The 17,880-nt window shown below is 39.2% G+C and overlaps 2 protein-coding genes across 3 annotated transcripts in view; both read left to right on the top strand.

Annotated features, from left to right (window-relative positions):
* Nucleotides 1–12,800, top strand: part of CUBN (cubilin) — a 143,516-nt gene extending 130,716 nt beyond the window's left edge. For both annotated transcript variants that reach the window (XM_061346130.1, XM_061346129.1), the window contains exons 60-67: nucleotides 6,141–6,346; nucleotides 7,768–7,930; nucleotides 8,316–8,524; nucleotides 9,191–9,338; nucleotides 9,455–9,636; nucleotides 10,674–10,839; nucleotides 11,843–12,078; nucleotides 12,475–12,800. In XM_061346130.1, the coding sequence (XP_061202114.1) occupies nucleotides 6,141–6,346; nucleotides 7,768–7,930; nucleotides 8,316–8,524; nucleotides 9,191–9,338; nucleotides 9,455–9,636; nucleotides 10,674–10,839; nucleotides 11,843–12,078; nucleotides 12,475–12,582 (1,418 nt within the window). In that variant the 3' untranslated portion in view covers nucleotides 12,583–12,800. The remainder of the gene's footprint in view (nucleotides 1–6,140; nucleotides 6,347–7,767; nucleotides 7,931–8,315; nucleotides 8,525–9,190; nucleotides 9,339–9,454; nucleotides 9,637–10,673; nucleotides 10,840–11,842; nucleotides 12,079–12,474) is intronic.
* Nucleotides 12,801–12,941: 141 nt separating this feature from the next.
* Nucleotides 12,942–17,880, top strand: part of RSU1 (Ras suppressor protein 1) — a 108,631-nt gene continuing 103,692 nt past the window's right edge. Inside the window, exon 1 of the mRNA XM_061346132.1 lies at nucleotides 12,942–14,613. Within this exon, the coding sequence (XP_061202116.1) occupies nucleotides 14,596–14,613 (18 nt within the window). The 5' untranslated portion in view covers nucleotides 12,942–14,595. The remainder of the gene's footprint in view (nucleotides 14,614–17,880) is intronic.

The raw sequence follows: 17,880 nt of genomic DNA, 5'->3' as shown, positions 1-17,880 counted from the left end.
TTCCACTGGGCTAGGCACTGCACAGGCAGAATAAAACAATCTGCTGTCACAAAGAGATTATGATTTAAACACAAGATGAGGAAAACCAGATGGATATAGACAGGCAAGAAGAATAGGGTGGCAACAATGAGAAAACTAGTATTCTAGGCAGAAGAAATGCCTCCAAAACCTTTGGCAACCATTAGGCTGTGGAATGTGAAGTCATTAAAACACCCTGTCCTCTGCATTGTCCTCAGTTTTCCCAGTTTTGTCCTCAAGGACCCCTCTCTCCTTTTTATTCAAATAAGCATTTCTATTGAATGAATTGCAATCATTTTACGTAGGGAAAACACCATAAGTAGGTATAGTTTACAAGAAAAACAGTTGGAAAAAAGAATCATCTCTGATATACTAGAAAAATGCAATAGGTAATTCATATAAATAATCTAGTAGGCCTATCATAGCAATAGATGATAATTTATATGCTTTTCTTCCTGAAAAAAATGATCTGTAACTTACCTGATAAATCATCTGGAGGTATCTGCTTGCCCTTATTCTATTAGCTGTGTATTGAATTACTTATTTCCTGTTTGGAATACAATACAGCAAGTGCCTATCACTAATGGGCTTAGTGTTATGCTCTCCCCTAATGAAATTAAGTGTACTTTTAAAAAATGGATCCAGAAGAATTTTCATGGTATTTTAATGTTATTTTATCAACAACAACAAAAAAATGCTTAATATAGTTCTAAGTCCAGTTCTGCCCTGCAAACTGAAAGCTTGGCTCACTCTGTCTTCAGCTTCTAGCTGCAGATTTTCAGCTGTGCTCAGCAAGCACAGTTGCTGTGGAGGTCTTTTGGATTGTTCCAGTTCTGAAGTGGCAATATAAGGTAAAACACTGGTTTGGTTATTCTGTGGCATAGGTCATGTTTAGGTGTTCTACTGTGAGTCATTTCTAGATTCTTACACCACCAGGAATAATTCATTGCACTGATTTATGTAAATGATGTTAGCACCTGCTGTAGGTGACACCAGGCACCTGCAATGACAATAGCAGTTATAGCCCATTAGGTGGAAAAGGATTCAGCACAGCTGAATCTCAGGTTTCCTGCAATCTTTTCTACTTCCAACAAAATAAGTGTTTGAAGAATGTGTCCTCAGCTGTGGCATGTGAGTTTTGTTGCATCTTCTTGTGCCTTTAGAAAAGCAGCAGTGCTTGGCAGAGATTTCACAGCCCGTTATGACCAGCTTCCAGGGGCGTTATCTCAAGGTATCAAGACTTAGAACCTCGTGCTGTAGAGGCAAATCTGAGAAGCAAATTGCCTCAAAGTCATAAGTCTTCTTGCAAAACTTTCTTTGGGCTTTTGGCTCACACAGCTTTTTACAAAATGCATTACACATTAAAATTACACATTTCAAGATTCATTACATTGTCATGGCTTAACTATGTATAGCTTAATCTATTAAAATAATGAATGAATTTTGGCTAATAATATCTTTTCTTAATTTTATTGTAGTCTATGAAAATAAGAACGTCCATAAGAAGCTCAAAATATATACTAATAAGTCACAGTTCCTGGAATGTTTCTAAATATATTTTGGGGTTCAAATGTAAAAATATGCATCAGCTTGAAATCTGACTAAATTTAGAAAGCACTTGTAGTGTCAAAATACATCTCTTCAATATGTCTGAAAAGAATACAACTGTTGAGCTAAGGGATAGTCTACAAATGCCTCTCAGAAATGTCAGTTATTTAATGTCTGTGACGTTTCTTCTCCCACAGCAGAATAAATAGAAGTGAGTTGCATACTCAGACTAGACAGACAAGAAGAGAGCTACACATTTAAGTAAGACATTTCTGACAGTTCTGATAAAATGAGGCGAAAAATTATTTTCAGACACTGATTAAATGTAACTGTAGTGACTAAATGGTTAAAAGCTGATGGGATATTCAGATTAAAGGCACTTTACACAGGTGTGGGTGAACTCTGCTGGTATGGTATGTCTTAGCTTGACTGAAGTCAATGACTTCTTCAGCTGTATTCTGGTGTGTACAAAGGGTGAGGAGAAGTTTCAGTTTTGTATCACAGACAGATCTGCAAAGGCCTGGGTGGCTGCGATGCCAACAAGTACATTAATGCACTATTTGAATGAGGCCAGACTGCACGCTTGCCAGTGGTCATCCAGACAAGCATCAAGGAGACAGATAGGAAGGTACATACATTAGGGTTTTGCAGAGGTAGGGCAGGCTTTGCACAGAGTAGGTCTCAACAGTTATATCTGGGATCAGCCAATGGTCTAAAAACTTAAGAATATGAACTTTGTCTTATTGCATTTGTGAAATCCTGCTAAAGCAGGGCACTGGGGCTTCATAATTCTAAACGTCACTGATGGTGCCATTGCCAGGCCACCAATTCAGTCAAAAAAACCTTTCTGTGTAAAGGCGAGCCTAAGGACTAAAAAGAGTCCCATGCTTTCCGAAGGCTGTTCCTGAAATGTTGCAGGCACTGCGGTCAGGCTGGCACTGATGTCAGCATCCTGCCACCCGAAGTCACAATGTCTGTACAATGATTGCCAAACACGGGAACAGCTCAGCTCAGCTTGCAAAGATTTACCAACCTTCAGTATCAGCCATGAGACAAAGTATAACAGTACAATTTTTCCCTCCAGCCCCTTGCCCTTCTCAGCCTTACTGTTTGAAACCATGAACCAAAGAAACTGTGAGCTAATTATTGCAGCCACTCCTCTGCACTGGAAATAAGGCCCATCAGGAAAGAAGAATTAGTCTTGACAGAGTTAATCTTTGCTTATTCTGATTTTCAGTTCAGACCATGGAGAAGCCTAGGATTCCCAAGGATTGGTGTAGGTGAGACCAAATGTGACTCAGAAATCTAGGAGAGGATTTTTATTACTCTTCTAACAGAATTAAAACTTTGCTGCCTTCTAGTAGCTGCTCATTTAGTAAGAAGGGAAGGGCAGCAAAATGAGTTTGTTGTGTTTTGAAATGTCATTGGTTTAGTTGTTTCTGCGAGATTTAAAACTACTCAGTAGGCTCCCTTTCATTGCATCCATACCTGTGTAAATGAACCTTACTGTTGGCTGTGTTTCAAAAGCAGGCAGTTCCACAGATTCATCTTCATTCCCTATCTAGAGAATGTAACTTAACAGAGAAACATGTGCTTAGTCTCTGCTGTAATTAATTTTATTTGCCATAGGGAACCTTCAAGTCCTTCTTTTCTGAATGGTCCTTCAGCCTTTTAGTTTTGTTAATGCTCCCCACCAAAAGCAATTAGTGATGACAGTGTGTGCCCTAGTTCTTCTGATAATTTGTGTTCTCTGGCAAGCTGTTTATGGGGAAGACAAAATTGCAATCTGATTTATAATGACCTTATGATTTTCATTTTAAATAAGAAACCAGAGACTGAAACAACACAGTCAGCCATGTAGTCAGTCCATCTGCCCCCACACAAATTGTTCTATAAGGTACATTTCTCATTATTTTTACAAAGTTTAGCCTTTAATATCTAAAAGCCTGTTCTACAGATTAATAGACTTTTCAGTCCCAGATCTGGCTTAAATTTTAGCTACAATTTCTTTGGCTGTGTTAGCCAGCAATCTAATGATCACCAGCAGGCTGGATGGCTACTCTTTGGCCTTCTATTCAGAAGTGGTGCTGATTTTTCAAACAATGAGTTTTGTCCTGGCTACAATGCAATGCAATAGTGTTTCTCTTAGCGTGAGTTCCCCCCTATTAAGCAGCTCATCCTTCATTTACTTCTGGGTGTTCCCTCGACCTACGCAGCTTCATTATTGTGTAACTTCTAGTGGCTGCAATCAGATGGAGCATTGATCAGTACTAAAAAGCACCATGATGGATAGATTTTTCAACAAGGGCTGCTCTCTATTTGACTTGATGCAGGCCTACTTTATATCTGGTTGGCTTCCAGTCTAGCCGATATTGATAATGTACTGTCCTGCAAGCATTTGACTCAACCCTGTCTGAGCAGGCTAGGCTAGGCATTGTGAAAGCTAATGATGAAACTTCATTTTTATTAACTGTAAATCATACTTTTAGCTATTTATCTCCACTTAGATGTTATTAATGGCTCTACTAGCTAGAATTAATTTTGTGATAATGAGGATTTGGCCTGTTTCTCTCTCTGTCAGGATCATTTTATGTGCTGTACAAACATATCTTGCCCACAAACGTATTTTTTGTCATCTGGGCTGTCTTTACAGCTGCACAGCTGGCACTGAAGTGCACCATTGCAAAGGTCCAGACATTTGATATCCAAAAGAGCACTGACAGCCTTGCTGTTGCATGGCTGTGTGGCAATTCCCTACCTCCTGTTGCAGTGGTCTGACTGGCATCTCTGCAGCTCTAACCCAGAAAAGGATGAAGGGAAGCTTTGTAAGTTGTCTGATTCATGTATCACTCTGGGCTCAGTATTGCAAAGCTGGACTATGATCTATGCCTCATGATTATATGCTTAATGCTATGTTTAGCAGTGTCCAGAATGCTGAGCAGGAAACGGCTCCAGCAAGATTGTTCCAGGAGGACTGAATGAATTGTGCAGAAGGGTGAAAAATAAGGCCTAGGCACCCTCCTGTCTGACATTTTCCTCCTTCCTAGACTATTTGTAAGAACGTTATTTATTGCTTGCATTTCCCCACTTGCTCTTGGCTTCTGCGGTGGCATTGGAATGAACAGTAACTTCATTAACAGCCCACAAAACTGGACTTGAATCTATTAATTCCTGACTTTTTCACTTTGTAATAAGTTTCTTCTGTTCATTTTCAGCTATAGCAAAAGCTTAAATCTTATGTTATTAAGGTTTTGGTGTTAAGCAAACTTCTCTGCAGGGTGGGGTTTTTCCGGCTTTGGTTAGTAGAGCAGGACAGCATTCAGCCTTAGTCACTCCGGTTTGACCATTAAAGTCCTGCAAGACGGGGCTCTTTCTGCTGCAATCCTGACACTTGTATGCTGATTTTTCACCAGAGTGATCTTTCGTAATACTGCAGCTCAAGTAGGGCACAGTTTTATATGACTGGACATGTGTCAGTGTGTCAAGGTTAAGTCACTGTATGTGCACCAGAAAGCATATTTCACACTCATAGGTGAAACTCTGAAACTCCACTCATGTTGCTGTAGCTTTGTTTCTTATCGACTTCTCTTAAAAGGATTTGCTGTGGGAGACAACAGGCTGGTTGCAGTTACAGTTTTGCTCTGTGCAGTTTACAAAAGCTCCTTCTCAGACTCAAAAACAAGAAGATGAACTATATTTTATTTGAATTCCTGAGTTAAATAACTGGGTAGAAGACCCCGCAGAGACTGGAAGGAAGTAAAGAAATGGAACAGATTTATTAGCTCAGTCCAACCTCTGGAAATCAAACTATGGATAAAAAAGTAAAAAAAAAAAAAAAAAAAAAAAAAAAGGAAAAGGAAAACCCTCTTTAGATAGTCTGTATTTTTTGCTTGTTTGTGATTAGCTGCAACAAAAGGGTTCTGATATTCTAATAACTGCTTTTCTTTCAATGTGACTGAAACATTATAGGGTTCAAATTTTTACGGCGACTAAGTCCTGGACTTGGCTCTGTCTGCGGGATCCAAATGAAAAGCATGCTGCTTTTCAGAGGACTTTTAAGTTCTCACTAAGCAAAACACTTCAGAAGTAGGTCACTTTTAGCTAGATTCATGAATATGAGTCTTGGTCCCAGCGTGGGGCTGCCAAATTTAATCCTCCCCGAATGAAGTCGCATTGCCAAAATAAGCAGCTTGTTTTAACCCCATCTTCAAAATCAACAACTCACTGCCCCCTACTGTCCAAATATTTGTACTAGCAGGTAAGAATTGCATTAAAAGGCCTTTTAACCACTATTCTTCGATTTAATTTCTGCCCTCTGTCTTCAGACAATCCCTTTTACGATTCATATTCAACAGAAAACATGAACCTTTCTTAATTCACTCTACCAAATCTAATTGTGATTTGTATCAATCTAACACATTGCACTGAAAGCCTTTTAATCCTTCAGATAGCCCTTGTGAGACAGGACAGTAAAATTCCATACCACCAAAAAAAGCTGCTGGCTTGACATTAAAGAGTTGAAGATTAAATAAATGCCAGGAATTGCTTTTAAAAAGCTTCTGCTTCTTCAACAGGACCTCAGAATGGCTGTGGTGGTTACTTGACGACTTCACCTTACAGCTTTGGCCCTCCAGTCTCCAATGTGACCAGAAGATATGAGAGAAATCTGGACTGTGTCTGGATCATAACTGCACCTGCAAACAAACTGATCAACCTCACCTTCACTTCATTCAGGCTTGAAGCACGATCTGCTCAGACTTGCCGATATGATTATGTCCAAGTAAGACAGCTGTGTACTTTAACAACAAAATATGAGTGAGATACAATCCATTATCCTCTCAGTGGGGCTAAAAATTAACAGAAAATGGTCTTATTAAGAAATTAAATTGCTTAATATAATCAAATTTTTTATGTGGGGCTATATTACTACTCCAGATGACATCCTATCTTTTTGGAAACCAGTAAGAGTTTTAACACTGTTTATGGGGACACACTTCTGGTCTTAGGTTGTCTGCATAAATGAGCATTTATTTTACACAATAGAAACAAGACTCAAGCACTATGAAATTAAACTTGCAGATTTATTAACATACACAACTGCTTGAAAGGATTTTAATTTATAAAATGTATTAAATTTTGAATATGTCTTGATGCTCAGTGCTCACCTGCAAAAGCTATTTTGTTGGAGCAAAATGCAAATTGCAAAATGTAGGATAGCAGAATGCTGCTAAACAAGATTTACCAAGGAGTATTCTAAGATCCCACTGAGCTCAGTGAAATTAGAAAGTAGTTCTACAGTTTGGTGAATAAAGTCCACTTTTCTTCTTGAAAAGTGCTTTGAGATTACATATAAAAAATAGATCAGAATGCCAAATTAAAACAGAATAATTTTTGATACCTTTGCTGAGACAGGATCAGAATATTCCATAATGAGATTCTCGTGGTTTAAACCCAGCCAAGACAGCCTGTCCACTCGCTCACCCCCTTCTTGCCCTCCCTCTACTCCTGGAGGGACGGAGAGGAGAATCATAAAGAATGCAACTCCCATGGGCTGAGATAAGAACAGTTTAGTAACTAAGGTATAACACAAATCACTGCTGCTACCACCAATAATAATAATGGTAAAGGAAATAACAAGGGAAGAGAATACAACACCCCATCACCAGGCGACCGATAACTCGCCCCCCCCAGCCCGACCAAGCACCGACCGTTACCTCCTCCAACCCTGCAGTTCACCTAGCCCCTCTGGGTAACTCCCAGTTACATCCTGGGCATGACGTGCTGTGGCATGGAATACCTCTTTGGTCAGTTTGGGTCAGGTGTCCTGTCTCTGCTTCCTCCCGGCTCCCCTCCTCCCTGGCAGAGCATGAGGCCCACAGAGTCCTTGGCCAAACCAAAACATCATTGTTTTTCAGCTCTGTTCCCTGCTGAAAGTCAAAACACAGCACTGCACCAGCTACCAAGAAAGAGAAAAATGACTGCCACTGCTAAACCCAGGACAGAGATTTACACTGTCCAACAGGATTAGTTAATATAGCAATGAATAATCATAGACATCAAGAGCATCCTGTTAAAGCACAAGAGCATCTACTGTGCTTTTAAGTAAAAGAAATTGTAATGTCTGGAGGGTCAGAGAATTTAATTTCTAATTTGTTTGTTGTGCCTAAACTATTAGTGGTTTATATACTTTTGTTCTTTCAGCTTTATGATGGAGATAATGAAAATGCCAATTTAGTTGGCACATTCTGTGGATCTACAGTGCCAGCTCCTTTTCTTTCTACCCGTAATTCCTTGACTGTGAAGTTTCTCACAGACAATTCTGTGGAAAGGGAGGGCTTCAATGCTACCTACACCACAGTGGATCGTAAGTACACATATATATGTGTGCATGCATATATATTGTTGTGACTCTTTTATGGAAATAGGTATTTAAATAATAAATAAAATATCTATTCTAGATATAGGGCTCAGGAAGGAGCAAAGACAGTCTTTATCACAGCATTTATAAGCACTGGCACACCCTTGTGCAATTTGCCTTGGTCTTGGCTGATTGCAGGGCGGCTGTCACTCTCAAGTGCAAACCAGGAACAGTCACAGATTGTTAAGACAATGATAGGGAACAAACATACAAACATTTATTTTATTATAAATACAAAAGTATATTGTCCAGTATGGTTTTACTCAATAAATATTCTTTCCCAGTGGGAAAGGTTTTCACTTTATGATGCATTTATCACTGTTTTACACAGGACTGTGTGGAGGAATATATAATGCAACTTCTACATCCCTGACTGCAACATCTCCTAACTTCCCAAATGAATATCCACCATTTACTCTCTGTACCTGGGTCATCGATGCGCCTCCACAACAGCAAGTCAGAGTGGTGGTAGAGGCCTTCAACCTCCATTCCAGCCAGGACTGCTCTCAGAACTACCTAGAGCTCCAGGATTCCCCAACAGTAAGAAATATACAGGAAATACCATTTCCCATTCATATTCAGCTCCCTTCACTCTTTGTAAAGAGAGGAGAAACCAACCATCTGGTAACAGACTAACTGATGATTCTCTGTGGGGGCACATCCAAAGCATTATGCACTCCACCCCACTTAAGGTGTGTTAACTGTTACACAGACCTCAGGGAAGCACACTATATACATATTCAGTTAGACCTGGTAAGTGTTAAAGCCAATTTTTCACAGTTGTACCAAGTAACAGGGCTGCCAGACTTAAGACCCAGAAAATACTGCCCAACAGCAAGTTTTCATAAATTAATTGTACTTTCTCTCATCCAAGAACCATAATAAAAATGAATATTCATGCCTAGAAGGATGATTGTTAAAAGCACCAGAAAACCCCCCACCTGTTTATGTCCCTTGCATTATATTATTCTAAACCTTCTTTCATTGTTTCATATTTTGGCATGAAAATGCCTGTTACATTTGATCTGTTTCTCATCATAACTGAACACAAAATATTGAGACATTATTAAGTGATTTCCATGAGAACTTTAAAATGTGATTCCATAACTGGTATAGAAAGTATTAAAAGATGTTTTTACCTCAAGTTCAGGACATAGAAAACCAAATTCTATCATTAAGTAACTTGTGACATGTATTGAATTCCAGCACAGCCAAGGATCAGTCCATCGATTCTGTGGCACTGAAACTTTTCCAGTCCCTGAATTTTATTCTTATGATCGCACTGCCATTGTGACTTTCAAATCAGATGAATATATGACTAATAATGGAGTCAGATTTACCTATCAAGCTACAGGTAAGCTTGAAGAAACGTCTAAAAAATCTAGCTACCATTCTTTTTGTTTATTTCCTAGAGTGAAAAGCAATAAAGAGATCTGAAATGTTTACATGTTTCTGGTTTTCTGTCTCAAGGTTGCAGCAGAGAATATAATCAACCATTTGGTTACCTGAAGAGCCCTGGCTGGCCTGGTCATCACCCCAATAATATGGACTGTTCCATCATCCTACGAGCTCCCCTGAATTACACAATTTCTCTCTTTTTCCATGCTTTCAGTTTGGAAGACAGCACCCAGTGTTCACATGATTTCCTAGAGGTATCAAGCAAGTATACATATTTTGTGGGCCTGGGTCAAAATCTGCTGACTTCAAAGGATATTAATAAACTTGGATCAAGCTTGAGATGAACTGACATTAGGGACTAATTTATTGCTACTGTTTTATGGGTAACAGACTAACTGATCAGATTACTCAGATGTTACACTAAAAGGTTAAACTAAGTCCAAAACCAATAAGTAAATAATTTCATTATCAGCTAACTCATCTTTACTTAGCTCTTGTTGGTGTTACACAGTTAACAGAGCAAGCCAGGATATTTTTCATCTGATAGTAACATCTGTGCATGAACAGAATGCCATAAATCTCAGTGCCTTCATTCCAGCAGTAGATACCATCTGCTTGATATTTTTCTTGGGTTTTTTTCAAAAAAAAAAGCATGTTTTTCTTAAAAAAAAAAAAAAAAGGAGCTCTAATAAGAAGTGACTGTCCTTTCATGCTTGTTGAAGGTTCTTGTTGAAGGTTTCCCTATTCACTGGTCAGATGACAAAAATCAGATGTCTGTGGCAGAATCATTATTTAGTTCTCCTTTCATATCCTCTTTACTGTCTCACGGAATAGATCTGAGCAACAGCATTATTGGAGCTCAGGAAAAAATCAGATTAAATCTGAGCTATGTAATATGATCTGTGTCTTAACGTGAGTGGCCTGCACATCTTTTCATCTGGAATATTAACATTTCTTATGAAAAATAAAACATGAGCTTGAATTGCAAAAGCACATCTTAGCTACTAGTCAAGTAATTTTTTTCAGTCAGGATGTACTACACCATAAAATTTAGCTGCCTGTTTATGGTGATATTTTTCTATGCAATTACGTACTAAAAGGCTGGTTAATGGTCTTTTTTCCTTCTCCTCAAGAATATATAGTAGGAAAAATAACAGTATTAAAACACTAATTATAGTATGCATGCAAGTCACTACATAGTTTGTGCCGTGCCTATGTCACTGCATAATTGTACTGGTGTATAACTGGCACAGGGATTTAATGTTGGCAATGTCTTTTGTGTTCATTGAAGGTCAGAAATGGGAGTGATGTGCAGTCACCACTACTTGGCAGGTTTTGTGGAAACACTGTGCCCAGTCCCATCTTCCCCCAAAATCATGTTGTCTACCTTCGTTTCAAGAGTGATTTTTCAGGGACTCATGATGGATATGAAATTACTTGGACTTCATCATCAAGTGGTAAGACTGTAATTACAGAGTAATTCCACATAGAGGGAAAATATATTAATGTAGAATTGGACCCTTCCTTGTCAACACTTAAGGCCTTCCCAAGCACCCATAGCCCAACCTATTCAGTCACTGAAGAAAGGTAGATGTTCCCCAGGACCAGTAGGGTGAGATCCATTTTATGTGATGGAAACAATTCCCTCTATATGTTGACTATTAGCAACCCCAGAGGAGGTTGTCCACTTAAGATGAAGACCTGCTTCTTTCACTGAGAGCTCAGCTAATATCAGAAACATTTGTATTGGGATCCACAGAGCAATGGTGGTGGCGACTCAGCCTACTCCATTAATAGTACTAAGCCTGAAGGGGACTGAAATATGCCCCAAGAAAACAACCTAACTATAAAATGGCTTAAGAAATGGCAGTGAATAGTATAGGACTATTATAACTAAGGGCTCAGCATTCAAAATGGCTTCTGCATGAGGTATGCTGAGAGTTTCAATCTGGTTATGAAAGTACTGAGGTCTACAAAATTGAGTGATACTGGATAATAAATAGTGATCAGCTATTCACTGACATTTCCCACAGAAGAGCCAGAGGCCATCAGATAAAGCCAGGAGGTTGTAGGTTCAAAGCAAACCAAGCAAACCAGATGAAGATTCATTACTTTTTCATTCTAAAGAACAGCCAGACAATTTGTTTCTAGTGAAGTATCTGGCAAATGAACTGGCCAAGGCACAGACTTTAGACTTTGGTTCCTGTTTCAAACAGTTTTGGGAGTTTTAGTTTTTAATATCCAGTGACAGTCTAATGCTCATTGCATATTCTTCTCAGGCTCCTGAAGCCAGAGCCTCAGTTTAGACTCTTACTGGAATAATGCTGTGATCCACATTGGTTGTTCCAGCTTCCAGTGTCTCTTTTTCAGTGCTACTACTAATACTGTACTAATGTACTACAAGATGCAGTACCTTGTGAAACTAAGCCTTACAGACTAATTATCAGTGTCTGTTTCCAGGATGTGGAGGAACATTATATGGCAGAACTGGCTCATTTGCTAGTCCCAGCTATCCGGCAACTTACCACAACAACACTAATTGTGAGTGGTCCATTACTGCGCCCAAGGGACGAATTGTCACAGTGAACTTTGATTTCATCAGCATCGACGACCCAGGGGATTGCAGTAGCAACTATCTGATCCTTTACAATGGGCCAGATGCCAGCTATCCCTCAGCTGGACCATACTGTGGGATGGTATGTATTGCCTACTGTCTGTGACCCTGTAAGTGGTTAAAATGAATCTCTACTCTTTTGGATTCAAGACTGTTTCACCAATACTGCCATGAATTCCCCATAGATTAATGTAAGTGAAGGCCTAAGGCATAAGAAGCCTTCTATTGCAGACCTTATAGTGACATCTAGTGGCATGCATCAAGCTATTTTGGTCTGTATTTAGTTGTATTTGTGATTTAAATATTTGTGGTACCCTGAGAGAGAAATGAACAGCAGTATCTAGCACAGATTTGAGAGACTTGAGGTTACTTTCAAGCTATGATCCAATTTGTGCCTCAGTTTTAACTCTCTGACTAGCTTTTCCAAAGGATCTTGATGTTCAATAAAGCTTTTCATTTTTCTTGTCTTTACTTTTAGGATACAAACATTGCTCCATTTACCGCTACATCTCATCAAGTCAGCGTAAAATTTCATGCTGAATATGTGACTTTACCATCAGGATTCCAGTTAAGCTGGACAAGCTAGAACACTGTTTATGAGAAATGTATTACCATTCCTTGATATACTGAAGAGACTTTAGATGATAAAGTAAGTTTGAAATCCAGTTATGATAACTGCAGCTGAAGTAAGGCCTTTTCAAAACTACTCTTAGTGTAGCTGTCATGAATTTAGAGTTCTGTCAGAAAAATGTCATCTCCCATTGTACTGAAATTAAACTCTGATCTACCCAACTGGGAAAACGAGGCTTTGCTACTTCTTGAAACACATTTTTCTTTATGTTTTTCCACACAATTTCAAAGTTTTACATTTAATGCTATGAAAACTGAATTAGCCAGGATAAAATTTAAACACAAAATATTCAACATGAAGTTGATAAGAGGACGTAAAATATGAAGTTGTCTTTTGATTATTTCTACAGAATTATGTGGCTTTGTCCCAAGTGTCTTTGGAAATGTTAGCAAGTTTTATTAAAATTAGAATAGAATTAGAAATTGCTAAAAGATGGCCCTGTCCTATAAGCACTTACACACATAACTTCGCTGAAGAACTTCCAGCGGAACATATAGTCAAACATTTTCAGATTAGTAGCCCAGAAACCTTTTGATGAGAAACCACACCAAACCGAGTTCATATTTGCAACCAAGGCATGATGCAGTCTTTGTCCATAAAGTTTATTAAAAACCCCATAAAGGGGACAGCAAGCAGTAATGAAAACAAACATCTGAACTGCCTGGAGATAAAGCTACAAACTAAGCTCTGAAGATAGCAGATGAAGATGTGAGGCACTGCAAGTGCAATCAAGCATGGCTTCAGCTGTTTTCCTGCAGACATCAGTAGGACTTTGTTTCTTCCTTGTGGATGGCTGCATCACAGGGCTTTGTGAATGTCTGTTTTGGTTTTGACTTTCCTCTGAATAACCGTGGATTTGGCGCAGGGCAGGAAATCCTCTCAAGATGTGGCTGCTGTCTTTTGCTGCTAGGTGCTGGTTACGGAAGCATGTGATTTTAGGCCAGAATCACACGGGCAAGAACGCTGTCCTTTTCTGCATTTCACCAGCCTGGAGCATAGCTCAGCTGGAAAGCACAGGTGAAAGAGAAGGGCATGTATGCCCAAACAGCTCCCTGCCACTGCAGGTGGTGCTCCACAGTATGTTCATCTCCCCTGTTAAAAGTGGAGTTTGCCCTGACAGACAACAGGTTCTCAGGTTAAACCTTGGCCTGATCAGGAGTATGACAGAGCATAAACTGACAAAAAAGGAAACCTATACAGTGTTTTAATGACTGAAGTTCATTAATGGCCTTTTGAGACTGGTATCAGCCACGTGTCACAGTTGATGGACACAAAGGTGAGTCTCCCCAGGACAACCCTATGCCCATGCTCGCCACACTGCAGCTGGCCCACTGTTGACTTAGAGAATAGTGTGTAGGGTGATCCAGTGACCTGTGATGTGTGTGAGGCCATCTGGTAACATGACCTTTGGCCTTGATCTCTAGAGGGGAGCCACAGTTAACCCAATTAAATTTGTACTTCAGAAAGATTTGTTTCACCAACAGAAAAAGCATGTTTCACTTGAAACGTTTCTGTACACTTTTTGGTATGTTAAATACTTGCTTCTGCAGAAGACAAAAGAGCACTATGAATGGAAGAGAAATGCATAAGATTTTTCTTTTTTTTTTTAAATCTAACAATAACTAATGCTTGGTGCATCTTTAGATGCTACAAATACTCCATACCTGTGTCAATAACTTTATTTACGAGTAAGTAAAATGCATAAGGTTATTTAGAACAAACAGCAGAGAATTTGTGCACATGCCGACTGTTGAATGAAGCTGCTGGTACAAGGTTCAATTGATCTAGCCCAACTGACTCTTGCCAAAAATAGTCAAAGTCTAAAATTAGAGTAAATTATCAACCCCATTCTTTAAAAAAACAGAAACAAAGTAACCCACTGCAGTCCTCTAACATTTTGTATGAGGAACCACACCAGAAATACCACTGCAGAAGTAGGTCCTCAGAGGACAGAGCTGATACTAAGCCATGTTTCTGCCTTGCAAGGTAAGAAGTCATTTAAAACACTTACTTTAAAATGAATGCACAGCAGAAGCAAACAGGAACAACAGATAACTTAAGAATAATTATTCCATGAAACTTCTACATGTTTTTTGCAGTGTACAATTCAAAACACAAAGCCTGTGTTTAATAATATTTATGGCTTCATCTCACAATATTGCTGTATCTTTGCTTTATGTCTGTGCACACTGCTGTCTATTTTATAAATAATGTCTTAGTAGTTGTGAATACTGCAAGTCTGTACTGTAATACTGGCATATATACAAAAAAACCTTCCCCTGCCAATGACAAAGCACAGATAACGAATGTGCATGTTTTCACTTCCTATAGCCTGCATGTTTTTTACTTACATGTAAATAGTCTTCTACATGTTACTATACGTATTTATTCTTATACGGAGGTGTATTTTTGAGACAGTTATATATGAGTAATAAGGCTAAGATTGAAGAATAAGCTCTAAAAGGTCTGAAACAGTATTTTTTCAATTGCCCTTCCCAGTGGCAGGGCTGTTCTTTATAAACAATAATGAGAAGTAATACCACAACAAGACGATTGGGGTTATAGTTACTTAAAGTGAAGGAGAGAGAAGATATACAGCTAAAACACTAGAAATCATAGTGCTGGTCAAATTAAAACGTTAGTTAATTTTAGTTGAATTTACAAAGCAGTTTTGACTGAAAAACAGTTTTCCCTCAGCTCATAAAGCAAAGAAGGAGCCGTCTTAGTTTCCCACAGTAACTCAGTGTAAGTGTCCTAGGCACCAGAATTAACATATTTAGTGTACTATTTTTTGTCAGCTGCCAAACTAAAACCACAGAATTCTTCTGCAGTCCTGATTAAAATGAAATCTAACAAAAACTGACAGCATTGACTACTGATAATAACAGCAGCAGGAACAATGCAGGATTACTAACAAATAAATGTTTGTTTATTAGCTGATAATAAAAATAAAGGCTAAATTCTAGAAGTTTGCTTTTACAAGGCAAGGTCAGTAAAACAAATACTACGTGCCAGTTATCACACATAACAACTGTAATGCTGTATACAACTGGTTTTACAGATGCACATTGCTGTTGTATTGTTGTGATGGTACGCTAATGCCCCATTAACATTAACTGTTATGACAGCTTTTCTTGGAGAGGAAAAAAGGAGATATAAATAGAATAATAACGGCAAAGCCTCATTTCCTTGGTTAGAAGAGCCACCTAGGACAGCCAGAGCAAGGGCAGCATCAGAGCTGCTCATCCCCTTGCTGTTCCCCAGCACAGTGAGGGAAGGCACATCCAGTTCTCACTGCCCAGGTGGAGCAGGTTGAGGGGAACCCATGCAGAGAGCAACTTATCCCTCCTGTTACCACCCCAAAGCAGCTACAGCTCTGCCACACCATCCTGGCCACACATTCACCTCAGAGCCACCCATGTCAGCCTGCTGTCCCAAGGACAGAAGGCACATGCCATCCTCTGGCAAAGAATTTGGGCATTTGCTCTACAGACATTTAAACAAAGTGACAAACTTAGAACAAATATGACAGATATCACAGGTGTTTTATAGTTTTTCATAAGCAAAAAAATCAGTAGCTGGAAGTACAGCGAGGTCTAAATTGGAAAAGCCTGTACTATGTATGAGCTGAAACACCGTACACGAGGGGAGAGCTTCACTGGGCAGTCCCCAAGCACAGGCTGAGCAGCCTCTAGCTGAGGTATAGAAGGAGCTAAGGATATCTGGAGTCAAAGGGGTTGTGAGACAACTGGATGTACTGGGAAGAGCTGGAACACGGTAAGAAAGGGGAGATGGGGCTACTGCCATGGCCCAGGCACTCTGCAGGAAATTACTCTTCAAGAACATGACTGCTGATGGAGCAACCTGAAAGTTAAGTTTTCAAGATCAAGGAATAATGTGAAACTCAAGACAGCATGGCATGTGTACTTCTTATCCATTCTCCTCATATAATTGATATTTAGTGCTTCATGAGGATATGAGAAGCTTTAACAGGAAGGCTTGATAGCAACTCCTCTGCCAAATCCAGTGCAGATCTTACTAAGGTATTGATTAGTGCGCTGACTCAGATGAAAGGTTTGATAAAGCAGGAACCAAATTAGATCACACAGAATGTGCAAGTGATATGTGAAATATTTACACATAATGAAATTAGGTACATGATAACAAACAAACAAAACCAAACAAAAACACAAACAAACAAATCCTGACTAAAGGCAGTAATGGCAACATGTTTATTAAGTGGGGAGTAGTTAAATACTTCTATTTTAGGGTCAGACTGTGGACATGTACAATGTAATAGGGTATTGTTTTCTATTACTGCATAAATGGGGCACTCAGAAGCCAGGTGAGCTTCTCATTAGCCACGAAGACACCGTTGCATAAGTATCTTGTCACAACTACATGTGCTTTACCTGTTTGTTGGAATAAGCAAGTTAGGACCATATTTTATAGACAATAGATCTATAAAATAGAGCCTAAGCTTTTGCTACTAAAATGAAGCCCGCAGTCATTCATTCTTTGCGAGACAAGAACAGTACACATATTAGCACCTAGGTCTCTAGGACAACTGACTACTGGCAATTAGGGCACTTTCTTAGACAGGAAAGGGGTTCAAATTCATGTTCCTGCAAAGAGGAACTGTATGTCACTGTCTTCTACATTGGAGTGACCAGGTGTTCTGCTGAGCAATCTAGATAAAAGGAAGTTCTTCCAGCTGTGTTCTGTAAGAAAGGCCTGAAGGCAGCCTGTAACTTGAGGGAAGGTCTCAAGGTAGTAAACACCACTTATCGATAAATGTGCTTCAATTCTGCAACTCAGAATTACATCCCTGCATTCCTTAAAAAGGAAAAGCTAAAGCTGCACCTCCAGCAGTATTTCTCATTTCCTGGTCTAGGTACCTTTACATTCATCATTGTGGTTTCTATGGTTATTCTCTTTAAGCTTGTAAGTAACACCATGCAATGCTTAGGGAGCGCATATGCAAAAGTCAGGACTGAGGTTCTCAATGTGTAGTATGGTATTAGGCAATTTTATAGATTGCAATTAATTTCTCTGAACTTCCATAGTTGTCAAATGACAGTAAATAGGAATTTCTATCAAACAACTCATAGGCCTTAATACATCATGGGCAGTAAGGCTGTAACTCCCAACATCATGGTGACAAGGTCAGTTAAAAGTACTGAACCTGGGTCCAGCCTTGCGAATAGTTTTGCCACTCAGCTGACTAGAAAATCCATACCTGAAGAAATGGAA

The sequence above is a fragment of the Neopsephotus bourkii genome, unplaced genomic scaffold, assembly GCF_033783945.1.
Source record: "Neopsephotus bourkii isolate Nb327-2 ecotype Australia unplaced genomic scaffold, CSIRO-AGI_Nbou_v1 NB_257, whole genome shotgun sequence".
Classification (NCBI taxonomy): Eukaryota; Metazoa; Chordata; class Aves; order Psittaciformes; family Psittacidae; genus Neopsephotus; species Neopsephotus bourkii.
The sequence above is the reverse complement of the archived record's forward strand: the minus strand, read 5'-3'. Positions and strand labels throughout refer to the sequence as shown.